The sequence below is a fragment of the Ochotona curzoniae genome, unplaced genomic scaffold (genome assembly GCF_017591425.1).
Source record: "Ochotona curzoniae isolate NIBS_2020 unplaced genomic scaffold, NIBS_Ocur_1.0 scaffold_1037, whole genome shotgun sequence".
Taxonomy (NCBI): Eukaryota; Metazoa; Chordata; class Mammalia; order Lagomorpha; family Ochotonidae; genus Ochotona; species Ochotona curzoniae.
In genome coordinates this window covers 26,997,701-27,019,288 of record NW_024467083.1, presented here as the reverse complement: position 1 = coordinate 27,019,288, position 21,588 = coordinate 26,997,701, and the positions used below count along the sequence as shown (strand labels likewise).

The window sequence follows — 21,588 nt, the reverse complement described above, 5'->3', positions numbered from 1 at the left end:
TATTTTGTTTTGTTGATTAGGGTAACATAATCTTAATGTGTACAGAGTCCCATAATGTTTTAATGTTACTTTAAAATGTTCAACTATTATAATATTACACTAGCAACAATATTAGCTAGTATCTAATGAATTCAACATTGTTAAAGCATTTCTCTAAAGCTATCTCATTTAATCCTCCCAGAGGTATCTGGGCCTCTAACAAGCTTATCGCACCAGATCAGGTTAGTCCAATTCAGAGCCACTGTAACCGGGCCACGTTAAGTGCCCGGTGTGCACCTGCTTTCCCAAGGCAGGAAGAAACTTCCTTAAGGTCAATGGCTGGTGGCACCTGCGCATTCCACCTCGGCTGCGTACAACAGTGCAGACTCGGGGAAGTAACTGAGGTCAGTTTAGTCCCCAGTCCTCAGGACAGCAGCTCATCCGGGCTGGGCTTTGAACAGCTCGGGCGGCTGCGTTCTTGGAAAAAGCCCATGCGCTCTCCGTAAATCTTCAGAATCCTAGTTGACCAGCTGCAGGCACAGGGTCTCGGCTGGACCCTTTCTCGGGGCACTGTTTTGTCCTTTGTCGTGATTTTCCTCTGTACAGGCAGAGTGGCCCTGCTGGCTCCCGCCCAACATCTAGGGTACAAACCCTTGTGCTCCTTTCCCCGGCCGAGCCTCCCGCAGCCCGCCCTCCGTGCGCTCCACGGGCTGGGTCGGGAGAGGAGGTGGAGCTGCGGCGGGCGGCGCGCTGCGGTGCCGCTTCGTCCAGGGGACGTGGCACTGCCGGAGGACCGAGGGGCGGGGGCGCGGGACATCCTGCAGAGGCGGGTGGAGGCTCCTGGACGAGCCTGACCGCTGCCCCTTTGAGGGCGGAGCTTCACAGGTGAGAGTGGCCTTCCAGAAGACGGGGCCGGAGTCCCAGCTCGAGCGTCGCCGGCGAGGTCTGGGACAGGGTGAGGCGGGGGGCGCCGTCGCCTCCCCGCATGCGCAGACCGCGGACTACAGCTCCCAGAGCGACCTCCCCGAGGCCGCAGGCGCCGAGTGGCCGGCGCCATCTTGAAATCTGACTCCTCATCCCCGAGGCTTTGCGTCAGGGGCGGCCGGCCCCGCCGAACTACGACAAGGCTGGGGGAGGCGGCAGCTGGCGGGAGACGCAGCTGAGGGAGACGCGGCGGGGGTCTGAGTGCGGCGGGCGTCGCTGTCCCTCAGCATCCCGGCACGGCGTCTCCACGCCCGCCCCCTGCCCGAGGGGCGGGACTGAGCACGCTGGTACCCAGAGCCGGCGCGCGGGTGGCCGCGGTGCGCCCCCGCGGGAGTGGACACCCCTGGGCTGCGGTGCCTTGCCGGCTGGAGAGCGCCGAGGCGGGAGCCGCTGAGTGATCACCCAGCAGCCGCCGCCGCCGCCGCCGCCCCCGCCACCGCCACCGCCTCAGGGAAGCTAGGCACTCGCTCTGGAGCCAAGATGAAGGAGATTTGCAGGATCTGTGCCCGCGAGCTGTGTGGAAACCAGCGGCGCTGGATCTTCCACACGGCGTCCAAGCTCAACCTCCAGGTTTTGCTTTCGCACGTCCTAGGCAAGGATGTCTCCCGCGATGGCAAGGCCGAATTTGCTTGCAGCAAGTGTGCTTTCATGCTTGATCGGATTTATAGGTTCGATACGGTTATTGCCCGTATCGAAGCCCTTTCCATCGAACGCTTGCAGAAGCTGCTCCTGGAGAAGGATCGCCTCAAGTTCTGCATCGCCAGCATGTATAGGAAGAACAACGACGACTGCGGTGCGGAGGTCAAGGCGGGGAACGGCACGGTTGACATTTCCGGCTTACCCGATGCGAGATACTCTGCCCTGCTCCAGGAAGACTTCGCCTATTCGGGCTTCGAGTGCTGGCTGGACAGTGAAGATCAGCTCCACGAGCCGCACAGCTGCCATGCATCCGAAGGCCCTGGCAACCGACCCAGGCGATGCCGTGGCTGCGCAGCTTTGCGTGTGGCTGATGCTGACTATGAGGCCATTTGCAAAGTGCCTCGAAAGGTGGCCAGGAGCATCTCCTGTGGCCCTTCTAGCCGTTGGTCGACCAGCATTTGCACTGAAGAACCAGCCTTGTCAGAGGTCGGGGCCCCGGACTCCGCCGCGAGCACAAAGGTACCCCCGGATGGAGAAAGCATGGAGGAAGGGACGCCGGGTTCGTCGGTGGAATCTCTGGATGCGAGTGTCCAGGCTAGTCCTCCGCAACAGAAGGAGGAGGAGACGGAGAGGAGCGCGAGGGAACTCGTCAAATGTGACTACTGTGCGGACGAGCAAGCTGCACAGCCTGTGTGCAGTCACAAGCTGGAGCTGGCTCTGAGCACCATCAGAGGTCTTGATTATAAGCCCATCCGGAGCCCCCGTGGAAGCAAGCTCCCCGTGCCGGTGAGGTCCAGCCCACCTGGAGCCAAGCCTGGCCAAATGGTCACAGACGGCGTTAGTTCCGGCTTCCTTAACCGGTCCTTGAAACCCTTTTACAAGACACCAATGGGGTACTCCTTGGAGATTTCAGAGCTGCAGGAGCTGTGGGAGGATCTCTGTGAAGAGTATTTGCCCCTTCGGTTCCAGGTATAAATCAGGTGGCTACACGGGGCCTTTCTGATTGCAGTTAGCTGGCTTCGGGCTTCGCACGACCTTTGTCTAGAATGAAGATTAACACTGTTACACGCCTCAGAAAACTCAAGAGTGAGCCGGCTTTTTTTTGTGTGTGCACCTTTTGCGTACATCCCATTGAGTAAATCTGATTCACACTCAGATAATTTGCTTTTCACAGTCCTTTTGTAACGAGACCTGTTGGCTTCCCTATGCAGAATAGTATATACCTTGTAAAACAAGAACATAAAGGTGTCCATTCAGTTTTAGCCTATAAAAGGAAGACAGGCATTCATTCTAGCTTCTGGCAGTAGAACTTTCCCTTTTACCTCCTTTCCTCTCCCTTCCCCTCCCCATTTCTGAAACAGTTTTTAAGTTGTCCTTGTTCTCTCCCTTTGGCCTTCCATAAGGGAGTTAGCTGCTCCCTGGAGCAGCGAACCTTACAGCCTTCAAGTAACTCAAAATGATTAGAGCTTCAGGTGAGGGTTCAGGGAAGACCTATTAACTAATCAATGAAGCATTATGATATTTGGGCAATTTTATGATTACTGAATCATTTGAGGATTAATGCTACTTGTTCCGATAAAAGAGCCTTTGGAATTGCAGCATGATCAGTCAAAATGTTAAGGCAAGAACTGCACAGCTTTGTCTTCTGAGCCCTGCTGGAAGAGAGTCGGTAGTAACAAAGAATTTGTCTGCTAATTGATGCTAGAGTTTGATCCATTATACTGTTGTATTTCTTAATCGCTGGAGAATGTCCCATGATCTTAACCTGAGCTGCTTATGTATGTTCAGTTGATGACACACCAACCTTTTATTCTTTGAGTTCAGAGCTCAGCAGATGCTGCTTTGTTTCCACAGCAACAGTCAGTGCTAGGATCAGTCAACTTTGGGAAGCATTCTGGCCTGTTCCACTTGATACAAATTCTGTAGGGAGAACCCTGTGAAGGTGAGGCCTCAGGAACACATTTTCAAAAGTCAACATCATCCCAGGAATTTGGAGTTTGATAACAAATGAGATTGTTGACTCTTAGGTGAAAAATTTGAAAAGTAGCCATATGTAACATTTGTGTTACAGTAAGAATTGAAGCAGAAAATGAAAGAAAGCTTTTCAAATTTACAATGATCAGAAGCAGTATGCAAGGATATTTGAAAAAGTTTGTGGCAAGTAGAATTAAAAGCCTGAATTTGAGTGCAAAAAATTTAAATCCCTGCAGCTTTTTATAATGCTAATTTTCCATGCATTATAAATTTTTTTTCACTTAAACTCATTTTTAATTTTACTTTTTCTGAAATACCCTGATATATGCCTATGGAAGTATTATAGAAAGTAAAGAAACATTAATAGGTTTTCATTTGCATACAGTATTCAGTATTGTATGCCTGATAATGTATTCCCTTCTGTTGCTTCATTTTCTTTCTTTCTATGAGGTCTAACAGCTACATTTGAGTCTCAACAGTATTTCTCTGACCAGATGTGGATGCTCAGAAATTAAAAGTGCTCTTTTATTTATTTATTTATTTATTTTTAAATTTATTTTAACAATCTTTACATGGTTAATTTGTGCATAAAGGGTCAAGGAAAAGTGCTCTTTTCACATTAGGATCTGAAAGTAGACTGGGCAGGATAAATGGGAAATAAGTTATTTTCTCCTCTCAAATACGGCCAATATTGTAGAGAATATAACAGGCCATTTAATTTAAAAATTTAATAATTTTAAATTCCTCATTTAATTTAAAATTAATGTTTAATTTTTAAAATTAAAAGTTTAAGAATGCTATTTTGGGGTGCCTGGATATGGGAAATTTTGGAGTTAGTAAAGTTTTTGAAGATTGTCTCATGCAGTCAGTCAAGTTAGAGACACAGAAAAGCTTATGGGCTCAATATCTTAGTCTTTGCAGAATTGAAAAAATTACTGTTCTCAGCCATGGCCTTTGAAGTCCGTGCATTCAATCACATTGCCTAGATACGTCAACATAAGTACAGTGTTTGAAGTATATTGGCTGCTTTTAAACCACCACACCGCTTTGTATACCTTAGGGATGCCAGGAGGACTCTTTACAAATGTTATGAAGAAAATCTGCCATCCCAGGTGAGCACAAATGGTAACTGTATGTTGAGGTTAAGGACCCATTTTCACCACTGAAGTTGGACCTTGGAGTTCTCAAAGAGCACTTGATCTTTCTGCTGCTACCTGGCTTCTTTATTGTTCGTGGAATAATAATAACACAGGAGGAGGAGGGGTAAACAGCCCTCAGCTTTAACAAGTGCAGTGCTTAATTAACGGGCCCTTTTCTGTAATAATTAGTATGTGAGGTAGAAAATAGGTAAATTGGGCCCATTTCTTTCTGTTTTTCTTTTTTTTTTTTTTTTTGATATCTAATCTGTTCTTTAAGTCTGGTTGACTTTTAAAAAGCTCCTTGAGGGCTGCTGTGTTTTGGGGAAAGACCAGAGCTATGTGGAACAAAGGCAGAGCAGTGTTTGTCTATTTCTCTGGAAAAATGTGGCAAGAATGGAAATATGTAAATTCTTTTTAGTTTTTTAGTTTGTAGAGAGAGAAAAAAAACAATAACGAAAAAAGTTTCGTTTAGTTAAGTTCTATGGGAGAAAACCTATTATGCCGGAGAATGAAGTGGTGATGTTAGGGCCTTTTGATTCCTTTGTTTAATCCTCCACTTGGCTCTGTTGGATGCAGTATTAAATATCAACATCAGAACTCCCACTTTCCTTTCTGTTTTTTATTTTTATTTCCCCTCTTTTCTTTAAGAAAAACAGCAGTAACCAATTTGTACTTATTTTTTGGCATCACACAATGTGATGTGTTTGCCCTTTATAAATTTTATGTCTGGGCATCTGTTCCTATTCATATATCTGCAGGAAGGTTTGAAGGCTAATCCTAGTGATAATTTCCTTCTTTATGGCTTGTCCAGCTCCAGAAAAGCTATGGGTTCTTTCAGTAAGTAACGATTTATAGAGCCCTAGATTGTATGCAATTGTAAGTTTTTTTTTCTGTAAATTCATGAACGGATCATTTTTTAGTTCTTGCAATGCCAAGATTTGCTTGTTTGTGGCAATGGTTGATGTGTGCCACTCATAGCTTAGCTGTGTTAAATGGATCAGGCCTTTTGAAAGGTGTTAGACTTAGAGGCGAATCAAAGATTAAATCTAATTTGGTGCTAGTGAATGGTTCTTGTCTGACTCTTACTAGTAACAATAAGTTAAAAAAATTATAGCAGTTTGAATCTATGACTCACCATTGTGAATATTAGAAAGTTCCTTGAAAAATACTGTTTGTGCAGAAGCTCTGTCACTTAGCCAGATGTTTTACGTTAGACAGCGATAGCTCTGGAAGCCATGCTCTTCTCTGATGCTGGAAAGCATTTGTGTTAACTCTGAGCCCAAAGTGGCTTCTTTCAAAACTGTATTACTATTGCCACATAATTTTAGTAGCAGTTAGTCTAGGGACTAAGACTGATTCTACTAAGTCAAGTATTACTGATTTTGTACCCTGTGAAAGTCTTCATAGGAGTGATTCGTTTCTGTTCTTGATACTTTTGCAAGAATTCATTGTGAGTTGTGGACTGATGGGAACTTGCTGAGTGCTCTTTGGCAGCCTATTATCAGAAAGGATATTTTTCTGAGAAGTAGAATTACAAATTATTATAAATAAAGAACCTCTTCCAGCTCTTAATAGATTAGACTAATACAGTTAGGAATTTCCAGTTATTTTTCATGTTAAGTTCAGAGAAGATCTGGATTGATTATATACTTTTCTGTGGCATTCTTGGTTTTAAAGTTTCTGTTTTATATGTGTACATTCTTAAAATTTTCTTTTTATTTCTAAGAGCCACTGAAGGGTTGGTATATTAGACCAGGAAGTAGGAGACAGCCTTACCTGTGTTTGTGTGTGTTTTTTGTTCTTGTTCACAAAACAGAAGCTTTTGATCTCTATAATATTTTTGGCATTATAGGAGGCAGTGGGTTGATAGAAATGAAAGATACATTACCAAGCATTTAGTTTAGTTGGATCCTTTCCCTGGGTAACCTTGGACAAATTACTTACCATGTGTAAGTTTCGATTTTTTTTGTATATAAAATGGAAAGAGAGATGGAACGTCTTCCATCCACTGGTTCTCTTCCCTAAAGATTGCAATGGCTGGAGCTGAGCTGATCCATAGCCATAAGCCCGGAGCCAGGAGTTTCTTCTGGGTCTCCTACACAGGTTCAGGGTCCCAAGACTTTGGGCTGTCCTCGACTGCTCTCCCAGGCCATTAGCAGGAAGCTGGATGGGAAGTGGCGCAGCCAGGACATGAACCGGTGCCCACATGGTATGATGGCACTTGGAAGTGAAGGGTCAGCTAGCCAAGCCATTGTGCTGGCCCAATAAATGAGAAGTTTTTTTTTTTTTAATTAGAATTGTTTTAAATATCTATGGAGGTTGTTACTAATTTTGTGTAATATAATTCATGCTGCTTTAAGGGAAGGCTCCCTGTTATCCACCGTAACAAAAATGTCAAAAAAATTTTAAGAGTCCTCCTTGCTTCTCTTTTTGCTCTTTCCACCATCCAGTTCCCCAGCAGTAGCTGTATTTCCAAAGTATATTCAGATAGTTTGCTTATCTCCCCCAGCCCTGTAATCCAAACCCGGAGTGTCTTTCACTCTCCTGACTGCAGCAGCCTTTTTATCCATTTCTTTTTCTTCTGATGCCCCTGGACAATCCATTCAGCACAAAGCCAAGCAAAGTGATATTTTCAAAGTCTGAATATGATTATCTTTCGGCTAAATGCATGGTAGCCCATTCTCAATTAGAATGAAATCCAAGTTCATTAACCCTGCCATCCAGAAACCACCTGTGATCTGGCTCCCACCTGTTTGTCTACCTCGTCCACCTCATGGTATTGTGCTCTCCTTTGCTCTCCATTTGCTAGCCAGCAGCCTTAGGTGATGATGGAGCATGGACTATGGCTAGTCTGAATTGAGATGTGCATGTCAGCTATGCCTTGAACTTCAAAGTCTTTATCTGAAATGTATCATGTAATGCGTATCAACAGTGTTTATGTTGATTCTGTATTTTTGATAATGTTTTGTATGTATATATTGGGCTTAAGTAGTAAAGTTAAATATTTTGTTAAGTTCAGTTCTTTATTTTTTTCCTTTATACAATGAAATGGCTAGAAAGTTAAAATCTCTGTGTGTGGCTTTCATTATATTTTTTTCTTTAAAAAAAGAGATTTGTTTATTTTTATTGGAAAGGTGGATTTATAGGGAAGGAGAAATACAGAGAGAAAGCTCTTCCATCCAGTAGTTCACTCCCCAGATGGCCACAATGCTGGAGCTGAGCAGATCCAAAGCCAGGAGGCAGAAGTGTCTTCTGGGTTTCTGATGCAGGTGCAGGATCCCAAGGACTTGAGCCATCCTCTACTGCTTTCCTAAGCCACAAGTGGAAATCTGGTTGGGAAGTGGAGCAGCTGTGACATGAAGTGATGCTCGTGTGGGAATCCAGTGCTTGTAAGGGGAGGATTAGCCAATTGAGCCACTGTTAGAAAGCGTGTTCTATCCATGAAGGTTTTCCTGTTTCTCAGACTCACATTCTGATAGCTTTGTAGAATTGGCTCTTTTTTTTAGTGAGATACCCATGTAAAGCTGTCTCACAGAGACGGTCCTCTGACCTTACAGTCACTTAGCCTCCAACTCTCTGACCTGCTTTCCTATGTTACTAGGTGGGGTTTGTTACTATCTCCGATTCTGTATATTTCTGTATATTTCTTTATTGTGTGACTCCCCGCTCTAGTTCCTAAAAATACAAGCTCAAGGTTGCTCTGCTGTACTATTCTATTTCTAGATAATGGTAACTTTTGAAAATCAGTATTTTGTTTGCACTAACCCTGCATTTTCCTCTTTCTCTCCCTAGAATGGCTTTTTTTTTTCATTGACCGTAAGCCCCTGCAAAGATCCTATCCAGATCACATTTTGTGTCTTCCAAGAAGCCTGTCCTGTACTCCAGTTAGCCTCGAATTCCTCACATGGCGCTTCACATGTTATAGCACTTATTGATGCTAGAAATGTTCATAATAGTACTAGAGAAATAGCAAATACTTCTCAGCTCTATGTTTCTAGTCAGATGCTTGCAGGAAGGGTTTTAAAGTATCCTGTGATTCTGTTATCTGGAGGATGATAAAGGGTGAGGTGTTAAAGACAAAAAAGTAGAAGCTCCCTCCCACACACACATTGGACTTCTGTTTGAAATGGAAGCATATTCCAGAACCACTTGGGAGTTAGTTGCAGGCATTGCAGCCTTTACCCTGAATGCTTAAGCATGTGTTTTCCAAGCACAAGGATGTGTGTTACATAACTGCAATGAAGTCCACAGGCTTAGGATGTTAGTATTGGTAAAATACTGTTATGTAATAAGTAGTGCATATTTAAAATCTGCCAATTTTTTTCCAATAATATGGACAGGTATGTTTTAAGAAAGGTTAGATGGAATATTACTTTTTCTCTTTTAGGAATAGTGCAAAATAGGATAAAACAAATATTTGGTCATTGTAAGCATTCCCCTCTGTGATTCCCTTCCTTCTCTTTAAAATATTTGCTGTGTGAAAATGTAGTGTTTGTGTGAGTTGGTAGGGAAGAGTGTAGAAGAAGGGGAGAAGTGTAGGAAGGCTAGAGGTGAAGCAATGTTCTTTTTTAAATGCTGTTTTTTTTCAAAAGATGATTTTTTTTATTGTGTTTGTGTGTGTGTGTGAGAGAGAGAGACAGCAGAGATGTTCATCTACTGTGTTACTTCCCAGTTGACTGCAGCAGCTGGAACTGAGCCAGGCTGAAGCTAGGAGCTGGAAATTTCATCCAGGTCTCCCATGTGGCTGGCAGGGGCAAGTTCTTGAGCACCTTCTGCTGCTTCCCCAGGCACATTAGCAGGAAGCAACCAAGACTGGAACCAGTGCTCATGTGCAATGTTGGCATGGCAAGTGGTGACTTAACCCTCTGTGCCACAATACTGGCCCTAGAATTGGTGCACTGATAAGGAATAGGACTGTCTTCAGGAAATCAAGTGGACATTTCACATAACAACTCCAGTCGTCCAGATATCTGGCAAAAAAAGATGCCAGAATGTGAAGAAAGCATTTGTTACTGGTTTCATCTAACTCAACTTTTCTCACTACTACTTAGCCCATGACTGAAGAATTACTCAGACAACAAAAGGTGAACTCCGATGAGACCACTGTAAGTCAACAGTCTGTGCCTGATTCCCACTTGGCTGAACTTCAGGAGAAAATCCAACAAACCGAGGCCACCAACAAGGTATGAGGGATTCTGCGCCTTTGGAGATCACAGAGTTTCTCGAAGAGTCTGTGAACCTGGACAGCACTTGGGAGATTAATTCTGTGGACACCTCGTGAGCTAGGGAACATTTCATGGATAGGTTTGGGCTTCCCTTTGTTTCTTGTCGGCATTTTACTTGCTGTACACAGTCCAGTTGCTGGGACCTTTTAGGAAACGTGCATGAAGTCTTTATCTGTGAAAACACCTGGGCAGCAGGTGTATGCTTTTCGGTTTCATGTAACTTCACACCTCTTCATGCCCGTGGGTTCTGTGCCATTGTGGTGTCCTGCTCTGTGCCAGACAGCAGATGCTGCCTGGTCTGTGTGTCGGATCCACAGTGGCCTTTGTGGACAACTGCCCATGACAGCAGACATCAGTGTGTGAGAACTGAGGAAGTGATATATGGAAGGCCCAATTTTGTTTTTCCTGCAGCTCTCTTCTGCTCAGTGATTTAAGATTTTATCAGCTACTGTATGTGGAAAAATGTAAACAAGGTGATAGTTCTCAAAGAATGGCTTAGACCCTCAGTTTGAGAAAGACTTGACAGTTGCATTTGTGGTACAAATAAATCCTTGACCTAATAAGCTGATTCTCTTTGCTGAATTCAGATTCTTCAAGAGACACTGAATGAAATGAACCATGAACTGAAGTCTGCTCAGGAGTCATCGCAGAAACAAGATAGTACCATTCAAAACCTCAGGGAAACTCTGAAAAGCAGGGAAAATGAGGTAAAATACCTAGCAATCAAGGACCTACGGGGAAATTAGACGAATAGACAAATATGTTATATTTTGTAGACATGCATCTTGTCAACATCTTAGAAATTGGAGCTTAACCTGAATTGGTGTTTTGCAATAATCCTATTACAGGTAAGATCATGGAATGCATGTTCATTTACTAATATGTTGAGTTTCCCTCTCCTTTTCAGACCGAGGAGCTGTACCAGGTGATTGAAAGTCAAAATGACACCATGGCAAAGCTTCGAGAAATGCTGCACCAGAGCCAACTTGGACAACTTCAGGTATGTGAGGGTCCATGAGACAGGAGAGATTGCCATTGGCCCGGGTTGCATGTGCATTTTACAGTCTGCTCTGGTGCTCTGCGCTTGCCCGGTTTGTGATCATGATTCCTGCTCCCTGTCAGAGTTCAGAGGGTACCGTGCCAGCTCAGCAGCAGGTAGCTCTGCTCGATCTTCAGAGTGCCCTGTTCTGCAGTCAGCTTGAAATACAGAAGCTCCAGAGGGCAGTGCGACAGAAGGAACGCCAGCTGGCCGACGCCAGGCGTTGTGCACAGTTTGTAGAGGCTGCAGCACGAGAGAGAGAACAGCAGAAAGAGGCTTCTTGGAAACATAACCAGGTAAATCATTAACCGTTTTGTAGCCTTGAACTCTGACTTTGCCCTGATGGTAATTTTTTTTTTAGCAGGATGGTTTTATGTTGAACTCTTGAGTCATTCACTAACTCTGAGCAGTTCTGTGCATCATTGGTTGTCCTCTTGACCGTCCTTGTGCCAGGCATTAGACTGTGTTCTGGAAATGCATGGGTGAATAGCCCTGGCCCTCTCCCATAAAGCCACTTGCTGTTAGTGTGAGAGTCATATAAACAGACACTCCAGTCTCTGGGATCCTACAGGGATATCCAGGAGGGACTGAGGAAAGGAGTCAGAGAAAACTTCACCAAGGAGTAGGCAGCTAAGGTTATTCTTGAAGGGCAAGTAAAAATCAGAAAGGTATGAAAGAACCCGTGTCGAGGAATGCATGGATGGCCAGGCATTTATTTAAAGAACATGTACTTCCAGTGGTTCCTCCACCTTGCTAACTTGCAGCTTATGCTATCTTTTTTTTTTTTTTAAAGAGTTCAAAGGTCATTTTTGTAGTGTAACTTTTGCAGGCTTTTTAACATTCAGATTTCAAGGTGTCACTTTGAAGAATCTCTGTGACTTAATAGTTTGTTGGTTCAGTTTTTTTTAAAGATTTATTTTTATTATTTTTTCATCGGAAAGGCGGATATACAGAGAGGAGAGACAGAGAGGAAGATCTTCTGTCCGATGATTCACTCCCCAAGTGAGCGCAACGGCTGATGCTATGCCGATCCGAAGCCAGGAGCCTCTTCCGGGTCTCCCACGCGGGTGCAGGGTCCCAAAGCTTTGGGCTGTCCTCGACTGCCTCCCCGGGCCACAGGCAGGGAGCTGGAAGGGAAGCAGGGCTGCCGGGATTAGAACCGGCGCCCATATGGGATCCCGGGCATGCAAGGCAAGGACCTTAACCACTGCGCCACGGCGCCAGGCCCCTGTTGGTTCAGTTTTAACCCTGGATTTCCTTTAAGATATTAAAATTTCTGATGTTGTGGTTACAGGGATGGAATAATTCTTAACTTTTTTGCTCTTTGTCTAATGGAAACATCAGATGGCTTAAGGGATACTGATGTTATTATTAGGAAGATATAACATTACAGGTTCAGAAAGATGAGTGATAGTCTTTGTGAGGATGATTGAAATATTCTGTCCTTCAGCTTATCATACAATATCTAGGTGTGTGGTCCAGACAGAATCATGCCTATTAGTGTTACAGATCTGTGTTCTTTAAGTAAAGCAAAAGAACAAGTGTTGAAGTGTAAGGTCAGATTTACTTCCTACTCCATCCAGTTTTCATAGTGTTCCAAATCCTGTTCCTGTACCATGTGAACATCCAACAGTAGCTTTAAGCATGGTGCTTTCTGCCACTCCCTGTACTTCATTCCATATACCTTGAAACTGCTGAGACTTTTAAGTCTAATGACCATGTGAAGATTTTAGATGACTTTGATAAAGGGAATATGTTTAATTCAGGAATTGCGAAAAGCCTTGCAGCAGCTGCAGGGAGACGTGCAGAATAAAAGCCACCAACTTCGCACCCTGGAGATTGAAAAATACAATGAAATACGAACTCAGGAACAACACATCCAACACCTAAACCATAGTCTGAGCCACAAAGATCAGCTACTTCAGGTGAGTTGCTATTTCAGCCTCAACTGGTTTCAGAGAACTCTGGAATTCCTTTTCATGTCCTTTCAAGGTGTTATTGCATGTGTGTTGAGTACCTGCTCCATGTAGAATGTGGAGTGTGGGGACATCAGGAGGATTTAAAATAAACAGAAAATATGATTTTGTGAATCAATATGCTGACCAGTGTTAGAAGCAATACACATAGACCTGGAAAGACTGAAACAGTACATTTTCAGCAACTGATTAGTATGCACCTGTTAGGCGTTCCGCTGGCTGTTCCGAAGGCTGGTTTGGTCACTGCTCTCAGTAGGGGAAGACACCTGCGCAGATGTTTACCGAGTGGTTTGGATGATACCATGTGGTGCAGCGAAAGTTTGAGGGGGAAAAACAGAGTACTGAGAAGAGTGATGGATTCTGCCATCCACTCTAAACTTCAGTCATACCACAGCCCTTGACATTTCCTTCAGTGTGTAATTTTTTAAATAGGTCTATATTTTATCTGACAGATACACCCCAAGACTTCCTCATTTGGGAAAACCTAGAGTAGTTGTTTTTTGGGTTTTTTTTTTTTTTGGTCTAAATTTTTGTTTTTATCTTCTCTTTGCTGTGATACAGTTTTGGTAGATTTAGGGTTTCATCCCTACCCTTGTGGTCCATTCCTCCTCTGCTTCTCCCCTCCCTCTTTCCTTTCCCACCCCCATGTGTGGTCCTTAGTGACCCCTTCAGGCAGATTTGGGCAATGCAGCCTCTGTCCCCAAGTGTGCATGTTGTAGCAGTCTGCAGTTCTGTGTGTGTTGCAGAATATTACCACTGATTGTGTCTGGTATCTGTGCTAAACTTATGCCACTTTGGGGGAGTGATCACATTTCATTTTTTAAAAATTCTGAATAACTGACAGATTGCTTGGCACAGAGGAGGAATTCAGTTGGTATCAGATAAATGAATAGAGGAAAATTTTTTTGGTCTCTTCAGGAATTTCAGGAGCTCCTGCAGTATCGAGAGAACTCAGACAAAACCCTCGAAACAAACGAGCTGTTGCTTGAGAAACTTCGGCAACGGATACAAGATCGGGCAGTTGCTCTAGAGGTACACCGTCATCATTTAGCTCATGGCTGGAGATGATTCTTTATCGGCAGCTACTCAGGTTGCCTCTTTGGGGCTGTGGTTTGCTGTTGTCCATCCTTCGGTCAGGACAGTGAGGTTATGGGGTTTCAGAAGTCTTTCTCTCCTGGCAGCGGGCTATTGATGAAAAGTTCTCCGCCCTAGAGGAGAAAGAACGAGAACTGCGTCAGCTTCATCTCGCCGTGCGGGAGCGAGACCATGACTTAGAGCGGCTGCGCGGCGTCCTCTCCTCCAACGAAGCTACCATGCAGGTAAGAGCAAAATCCCCCGCTTCATTCCAAGCCTGGAACATCAGCCTCTTCTATCATTTACCTTATAAGGAAAAAAAAAATACACAAGCAAAAATCACAGTCATCAGTGAGTGCCATCACTGAAGGTGAGAATGGGACATTTTGGCACTTCAGCCTTGTTTTATACCAGGAGCTTGGCTCGGGGGAGGGGAGCAGTAGATATTGATTCGTATTTACATAGTTCTGGTATATTTCTCATCCTGTCTGTACACACACAGCATTGACAAGGTGCAACCATGATATTCTATGCTGCTCGTTATCGTTATGTGCATGTCCATTATATGGCTATCATTAGAACATTTGTTTACGAATGTTTATTGTGGGCTTTTCTGGAAGACTCCTTTTAGAGCTTACATATCTACCATCTGTCATTGGACCCTCATTCTCTCTGCAACACTGTGTATTTCTTCCAAAATACTTTGTTTGTATAGTCTTGCATTTGTCTCTCACAAATGAAGAGTTTCTAAAAATAAATTAATTAGTGCGGCACTGTTAAATGATACACTAAGTTTTCTCCTCTTGCAGCAGAATTCATGGGCGATAACTTGGGAAGTGTTTAAAGATAGATCTGTCTTTTTGTTTGTCTTGAGGACTGCAGGGTCTCCCTCAAACTTACAGTCGTCCTCTGTGTTCCTGTAGAGTATGGAGAGTCTCCTGAGAGCCAAGGGCCTGGAAGTGGAGCAGTTAACTACGACCTGTCAGAACCTCCAGTGGCTGAAAGAAGAAATGGAAACCAAATTTAGCCGTTGGCAGAAGGAACAAGAGAGTATCATTCAGCAGTTACAGACGTCTTTACATGACAGGAACAAGGAAGTAGAGGCAAGGCTTCAGTTACTTTCCGGGAGTTGGTTTAGTGATGTCACAGCCTCTCTAGGGACTCCTGACACCCGGGAGGCCAGTGATCCCTGTTTAGAATCCCACTCTGTGCCTGGGCAAGCTATAGACTTTCACTAGAACTTTTTTTCATACCCGTTAACTAAAAATGGCTAAACTAAAAATTATCTTTCTCAATGAAATTGTATGAGCATTAATGAGTTATAAAAATACATGTCTACAGTATTATAGCTAACCTCTACCAGTGGTACGCTAACCTTTACTAATTAGTGTGCTCAGGCTGGGTCAGGCATTCTGTTAAGGGCTAAATGGGTCTGGGCGTACTGCTGCTCATCAGACTATGAGGGACATGCTATTAGCCCTATTTTATAGACAAGAAAATTAGCATCTGAAGGAGCTTGTCCAGGGTAACATAGCTCATTAAGTGACAGGTCCAGGCATTTTGGCACCTTCTTTAATTGCCATGTGCTGGCTCTCTGTGCAGGAATAGGAACCACGTAATCCTGCTCATAAAAAATGCTCGTTATTTCCTCGGCTTATTTTGTGCTTCCCCTACAAAGTGATACTGGAGAGAAAATAAATAAATGAGCCGAGTGCTCATTATTCATTAGAGTTAATCACTATGTGCGCTGAACAAATGGGAAAAGGACCCATCACAGAGAACAGTAGCTAGTGGCCAGAATAGGTGTTTTTCTGTATTGTTAATGTGCACTCACTGACTGCATATTTACAGCCTTCTATGAAACAGGGCCTTTGCTCTAGTTGGGGGAGAAATAGGAATAAAACAAGAATCTCGCAGCCCTTTGTGTAACGATAGGTTTGTAGAAGTATGTAGCAGGAGGCATAGAAGAGTTTCCCTCAGAAACTTACGTTGTCTCTTCTGTGTTAGGATCTTAGTGCAACATTGCTCTGCAAACTTGGACCAGGGCAGAGTGAAATAGCTGAGGAGCTGTGCCAGCGTCTACAGCGAAAGGAGAGGATGCTGCAGGACCTGCTAAGTGATCGGAACAAACAAGCGGTGGAGCATGAAATGGAGATTCAGAGCCTGCTGCAGTCCATGAGCACCAGGGAGCAAGAGAGCCAAGTAAGGGCCAACACATGTGTCAGAGAAGTGCCGCTGGGTACATGTGTGCAAATAGGAAGTGCTTGGACCCAGTAACATGCGTCTGTCTTTGTACAGTCAGCTCTGTTTCTCCCTTTCAGTTTGTTAACCATACTACAGTTTTATAAGCATCATCAAGATGTGGAATGTTTTCTGGATGCTCTACATTTGTAAGGGTGCCTAAATGCTACAAACACTATTAAACTTCATTAGAGACAGTTTCTCTTTCTTGATGTTTTGATCCTTTGGAGAGAAAGGAGTATGGGCTCTGGAGTGATTTGGCTTTGATCAAAACTTGAGTGATGGTTGATATTTTTAGCCAAGATAGGGAAAAACTTTATGGTCAGCATACTTCCCTTAATTCTTACGAAATCTGAATTAAGGCAAAAATACTGTGCTTTATAAAAGTCACTGTGAGAATAAATGATCTCATAACAATATGGTACATTAATCTCAATCATGTGCAACTTGTCAGAAGCAACTTTTTTTTCAAAAATTAATTTTTATAAGAGACTTATATTTTTGAAAGCAAAGTGGCAGAGGAGGAGAAAAAAAAAACATTGTGTGAGATATCCTCCATCCACTAGTTCATTGCCCAGCTCTTTCAAGCACTGAGCCCAGGCTGAAGCCAAAAACTCCATTTCAGTTTCCTGTGTGGGTGGCAAGGACCCAGGTACTTGCCATTATCCTCTGCTTTCCCAGGTTTGTTAGCAAGGAGCTGGATAGGAAATCGATCAACTGAGACTTAGACCAGCACTCTGGATACCAGCTTTGCTAGTGGTGGCTTAACATGCTGTCCCACGAGACTGAGTCCCGAAGTTAGTTCTTAATTTTTCCTCATTTCCAGATTTCTTTCTCCTTAAAACTGTGGATGCGTATCAGGGACCAGTGGCTCAGAATCCACCTGCTTGATTTTCAAAGGAAGCTAGATTTTTTTTTTGTTTGTTTGTTTCTTGTTTAGATTCTTGGATCATCTGATAAAGTTTAAGTCTTTTTGCCAGTGCTATCTTAGTACATCCTAAGAAGACAAATCTGGTAAGATGACATTTGGCAAAAATCTGGAAGGAGCAAGTGATACAAATGTTCAGTGATGAGAGTTCAGACTGAAAGAACAGCTCTAGGGAAGCTATTTCTTTGTCTCCTAAGGGCTTTTTAGTCAGTAGTTGGCTTTTAAGAAATATCTGAAGAATACAACTTTTGTTTTCTACTGAATTATCTTTTTATATTTGGGTTTTTTTCTCCTATTAGGCTGCCGCAGAAAAGATGGTACAAGCCCTAATGGAAAGAAATTCAGAGTTACAGGCCCTGCGTCAGTATCTAGGCGGGAAAGAGTACATGATGTCCCAAGCATTCAGTTCTCACCAACAAGCTGCAGTTGCCTCCAGTGGCCCTCCACTTGCAGAGCAGACTGAGCAAGTAAGAATTACAGACTTGCTGGGTATTCATGCTGATTCTCTTTGCCTTCCTTTATTTAAAGATTTTATTTTTAATTTCTGTTGAAAAAATCAGATATATAGAGAGGAGTCTTTTTCCCTTTTGTATTCAATGTGTAAAGTTTGGCAGTTCTTACGTATGTGCCCACGTGTATACACACACACACACACACACACACACACACACACACACACACACACACACACATAATTTGAGAGTGAAAGGCAGAGTTCCCATTCATTGTTTACTCCTGAAATGCCCATAGTGAACCCTGACTGGGCTCAAAGCCTGGAGCGAGGCATTCTATCCAAGTTTCTCCCATGAGTTTGGGAGAAACTCAGTTACTTGAGGTATCACTGCTGCCTGTAAAGGTTTGCGTTTGCAGAAAGCGGGGTTCAGATGATGGAGGCAGGCATCACATCCAGGTGTTCCAGTTTGGAACATGGGCATCAAATAAAAAAATGTTCTTTAAAGATTTTTGTTTATTTTTATTGGAAAGTCAGATATACAGAGAAAAGGAGAGACAGAGGAAGATCTTCCATATTCTGATAAACTCCCTGAGCAGCCACAATGGCCGGAGATGAGCCGATTTGAAGCCAGGAGCCAGGAGTCTCCTCCAGGTCTCCCACATGTGGGTGAAGAGTCCTAAGACTTTGGTCCATCCTCAACTGCTTTCCCAGGCCACAAGCAGGGAGCTAGATGGGAAGTGGGGCTGCCGGGATTAAAACTGGCACCTATGTAGGATTCCAGGCATGCAAAGCGAGGACCCCAGCCACGAGGCTATAATGCTGGGACTCCAAATCTCTCTCTCTCTCTCTTTTTAAGTGGATAAGACCATTGTATCTTTAACAGCTCGGCCAAATTCCCACTCCAGTTTGATCATTATAATACCAGATTGTCTGAGAATATTTCAAGACCTGTCCCCATCTTCCTACATCTCCTGACTCTTCCAATTTTTAGGGTTCACTGCACGTATCATCCAGAGATGGTAGCACTTCATTGACTGCCAAAGAAGATGCCAGCACACCCAGGTCCATGCTACGTAAGTAAACCATTTTATTTCATGAAAGAACCTTCTCACTTTTTCTTTCTGTACCTTAGTGCTAACAATTTTGGGAAGATTTTGTTTTTCCTTCTACCATACCTGAACTAGATGTTCAGATTGACCTGAAAGGTTAAAGGCACATGTGTTCTGGGAAGTGCTAACCTTACACTGTACTGAATTGAGAGTGTGTCTCTGGGCTCTCAGTTTGATGCTGGGTTATCTTTTTCAGATAGCTTTGCAGGGGTTCAACAATTCTGGAGGAAGTGTTTCCAGATTTGAACATAAGTACATTGGGACTGACACTTTGTCCTGTGTGTCTTTCAAGGCTGGCTCTACTCACTATGAGTTCGCATCATCTCCATGAAAAGTATTGGGATGGGGAGGCAGTATACATTATTTGTAATATGTAGGCTGATTGCAGTATTTGTTGTTATAAGTAAAATAGCTTGTTTATGTGAATATAAACAAATGTATGGAATATACCTCAGAGTAAATTCCTCAGAAATGAGATAGCAAAGTTTACATTGCTAATAGTGATTAAAGCTAACTGTGTTCATTTTAGGAGACTTGGACACTATTGCAGGATTGGAAAAAGAGCTAAGTAATGCCAAAGAAGAGCTTGAACTCATGGCTAAAAAAGAGAGAGAGAGCCACGTAAGTTTGCCAGGAAGTTTTGATTTCTAAATCCTTACTTTCTTTTCATAGTAGTTTCTATTTTAAAGAGTAAAGTTCTCTAAGAACAATACCTGATTGTGGATGCAAGGGGATGTCTTTTTTATTTTGGAGGAAAAATATAAATGGCATTGTATGTGTCTTATTTCAACAAGTTGCTCTTGGTTTTGTAATGAAGACTACCAAAGATGTTCAAGTACTGAAACAATAGTTTTATTCATTGCGTCTGGGGCTAAAACACTTGTCAAACACTTGTGAAAAGTGAAAAAAAATTCACTTAAAATTGTGATAATGACATTAGACCCGTGAAAATAATTTCAGAGACATGAAGTGAGAAATTTGAGTGTAATCAATAGATGGTACTGAATCCTCATGGTTTTGTTGTACTGTGGTAGGTACTTAAATAAATTAGCACTCATCTTTACAACTTTACATGAAGTAAACAGTACTGGTCCTCTTTTATAGATGAAGAAACTGAAAAGCTGACTTTTTAAAAATAGGAATTATTTGAGGAATAGCCACATAGCTAATAAATGCTAGCACTAATGTTTAAACTCAGGCCTTTTGTGACTACCCACACTTAACAAAGAATTTGTTTCTGGTTCAGATCATTTATGCTTTACTCTTTTTTTTTTTAAAGATTTATTTTATTTTTCATCAGAAAGGCAGATATACAGAGAAGAGAGACAGAGAGGAAGATCTTCCGTCCGATGATTCACTCCCCAGGCGGCCACAACGGCTGGAGCTGAGCCAATCTGAAGCCAGGAGCCTCTTCCGGGTCTCCCACGCGGGTGCAGGGTCCCAAAGCTTTGGGCCGTCCTTGACTGCTTTCCCAGGCCACAGGCAGGGAGCTGGATGGGAAGTGGGGCCTCCGGGATTAGAACCGGCGCCCATATGGGATCCCGGGCGTGCAAGGCAGGGACCTTAACCACTGCACCATCGCGCCGGGCCCGCTTTACTCTTTCTAGCAGTGAAAGTTCTCAATAATTTTCTTAGGAGAAATCCCTTAGCCTTACAGAATCCCTCTCCCCTTTCCTTCCCTGTTCAGATAGTTGCATATCCCACTATAATGTAGAAGAAATGTTAGGACCACAGCAAGGGGTTGCAGACTAATAGTAAAAACATTCATGTTGCTCTGTCATCTCCTGTAGAGGATCCGCCAATATCATGGCTAAATTAAGTTTAGCTAGCTAATGCCTAGAGCTCCTCAGTTTTATTCTACCTTTCTGCCATAATTAGATTTACAGTATAAAACCTGTGCCTGCACTTGTGATGGAATTGTCTTATTGCACCCCTATACTTGGGATGGAGCTGTGTTATTACACCCCTTGCTTTCATTACCATCTTTCCACAAATGTATGCTGCGTGACTCAGTAAATTTTGAGGATGTGAGAGTGTGTGGCAATTTTAAAATGCCAGTTTTAAAAATCCCCGAGTTCCCCTCTTGGTTTTCTTTTTGTTGTTGTTTCTACCTACTCTTTATCTAGTTATTTATGTCAGATAATTTAGTTTCTATATGCTGTTTCTCTTTCTCTCACATATAGCAAGCCTAGATCTTGTTTGTTGGTTATGTCCTATTTTCAGCATTATAAAATTATACTGCCTTTAAAGGGGTATTTTGAATGAGAGTTGGCTATTGCTTATCTTCAGGCATCCTTAATCAGCTATCTACCTCCAAGTCTGAAGCCATATGTATTTATTATCAATTTCCTCTAATATGAGGTATTCACCAGCTGTCATATGGATTTTCCCAAATTTTTAAATATTGTTCTTATTCTTCGAAAATAGTAGTAACACTAACAGTATCAGCAGCAGTATTTACCACTCACAGATGCCCTAGTATGTCCCAGATGCATTACATATAATTTATCCTAATTCTCACATAGCCATGAACAGAAAATATTATTTCCATTTTCCATTTGAGGACACTGAGCCTCTATTTCAATGCTTGTCAGTGAGGTTATGTCCAGACTTAAAACCTGTGTCAGTCTGCCTGCAGAGTTTTTTCATGCTGTGATGGAGGTCTTACTTTCATTTTTGTTCCCATGGAGCAGATACTTGGTACTTATAGAGGTCTCTGAAGAGGGCCCCCGGTCTGGGAATTGAGAAATAAAAGGAAGGTATGGCAGATAGTTCTGTACTTCTGCCTGCTGACTTTATTATTGGTAAAAGCTCTTGGAGGACTTGG

At 43.1% G+C, this 21,588-nt stretch overlaps 1 protein-coding gene across 4 annotated transcripts in view; it reads left to right on the top strand.

Moving 5' to 3' along the window:
• Positions 1-21,588, top strand: part of LOC121168386 (myomegalin-like) — a 143,493-nt gene that overhangs the window by 62,619 nt on the left and 59,286 nt on the right. For 3 of the 4 annotated variants that reach the window (XM_040998444.1, XM_040998446.1, XM_040998447.1), the window contains exons 6-17: positions 9,767-9,898; positions 10,528-10,647; positions 10,848-10,940; positions 11,063-11,275; positions 12,746-12,904; positions 13,874-13,987; positions 14,137-14,274; positions 14,953-15,132; positions 16,037-16,231; positions 17,498-17,665; positions 18,644-18,725; positions 19,291-19,382. In XM_040998444.1, the coding sequence (XP_040854378.1) occupies positions 9,767-9,898; positions 10,528-10,647; positions 10,848-10,940; positions 11,063-11,275; positions 12,746-12,904; positions 13,874-13,987; positions 14,137-14,274; positions 14,953-15,132; positions 16,037-16,231; positions 17,498-17,665; positions 18,644-18,725; positions 19,291-19,382 (1,686 nt within the window). Of the gene's footprint in view, positions 1-1,086; positions 2,572-9,766; positions 9,899-10,527; positions 10,648-10,847; positions 10,941-11,062; positions 11,276-12,745; positions 12,905-13,873; positions 13,988-14,136; positions 14,275-14,952; positions 15,133-16,036; positions 16,232-17,497; positions 17,666-18,643; positions 18,726-19,290; positions 19,383-21,588 lie in introns of those variants that run through there. The other variant, XM_040998448.1, reaches the window with a different exon arrangement.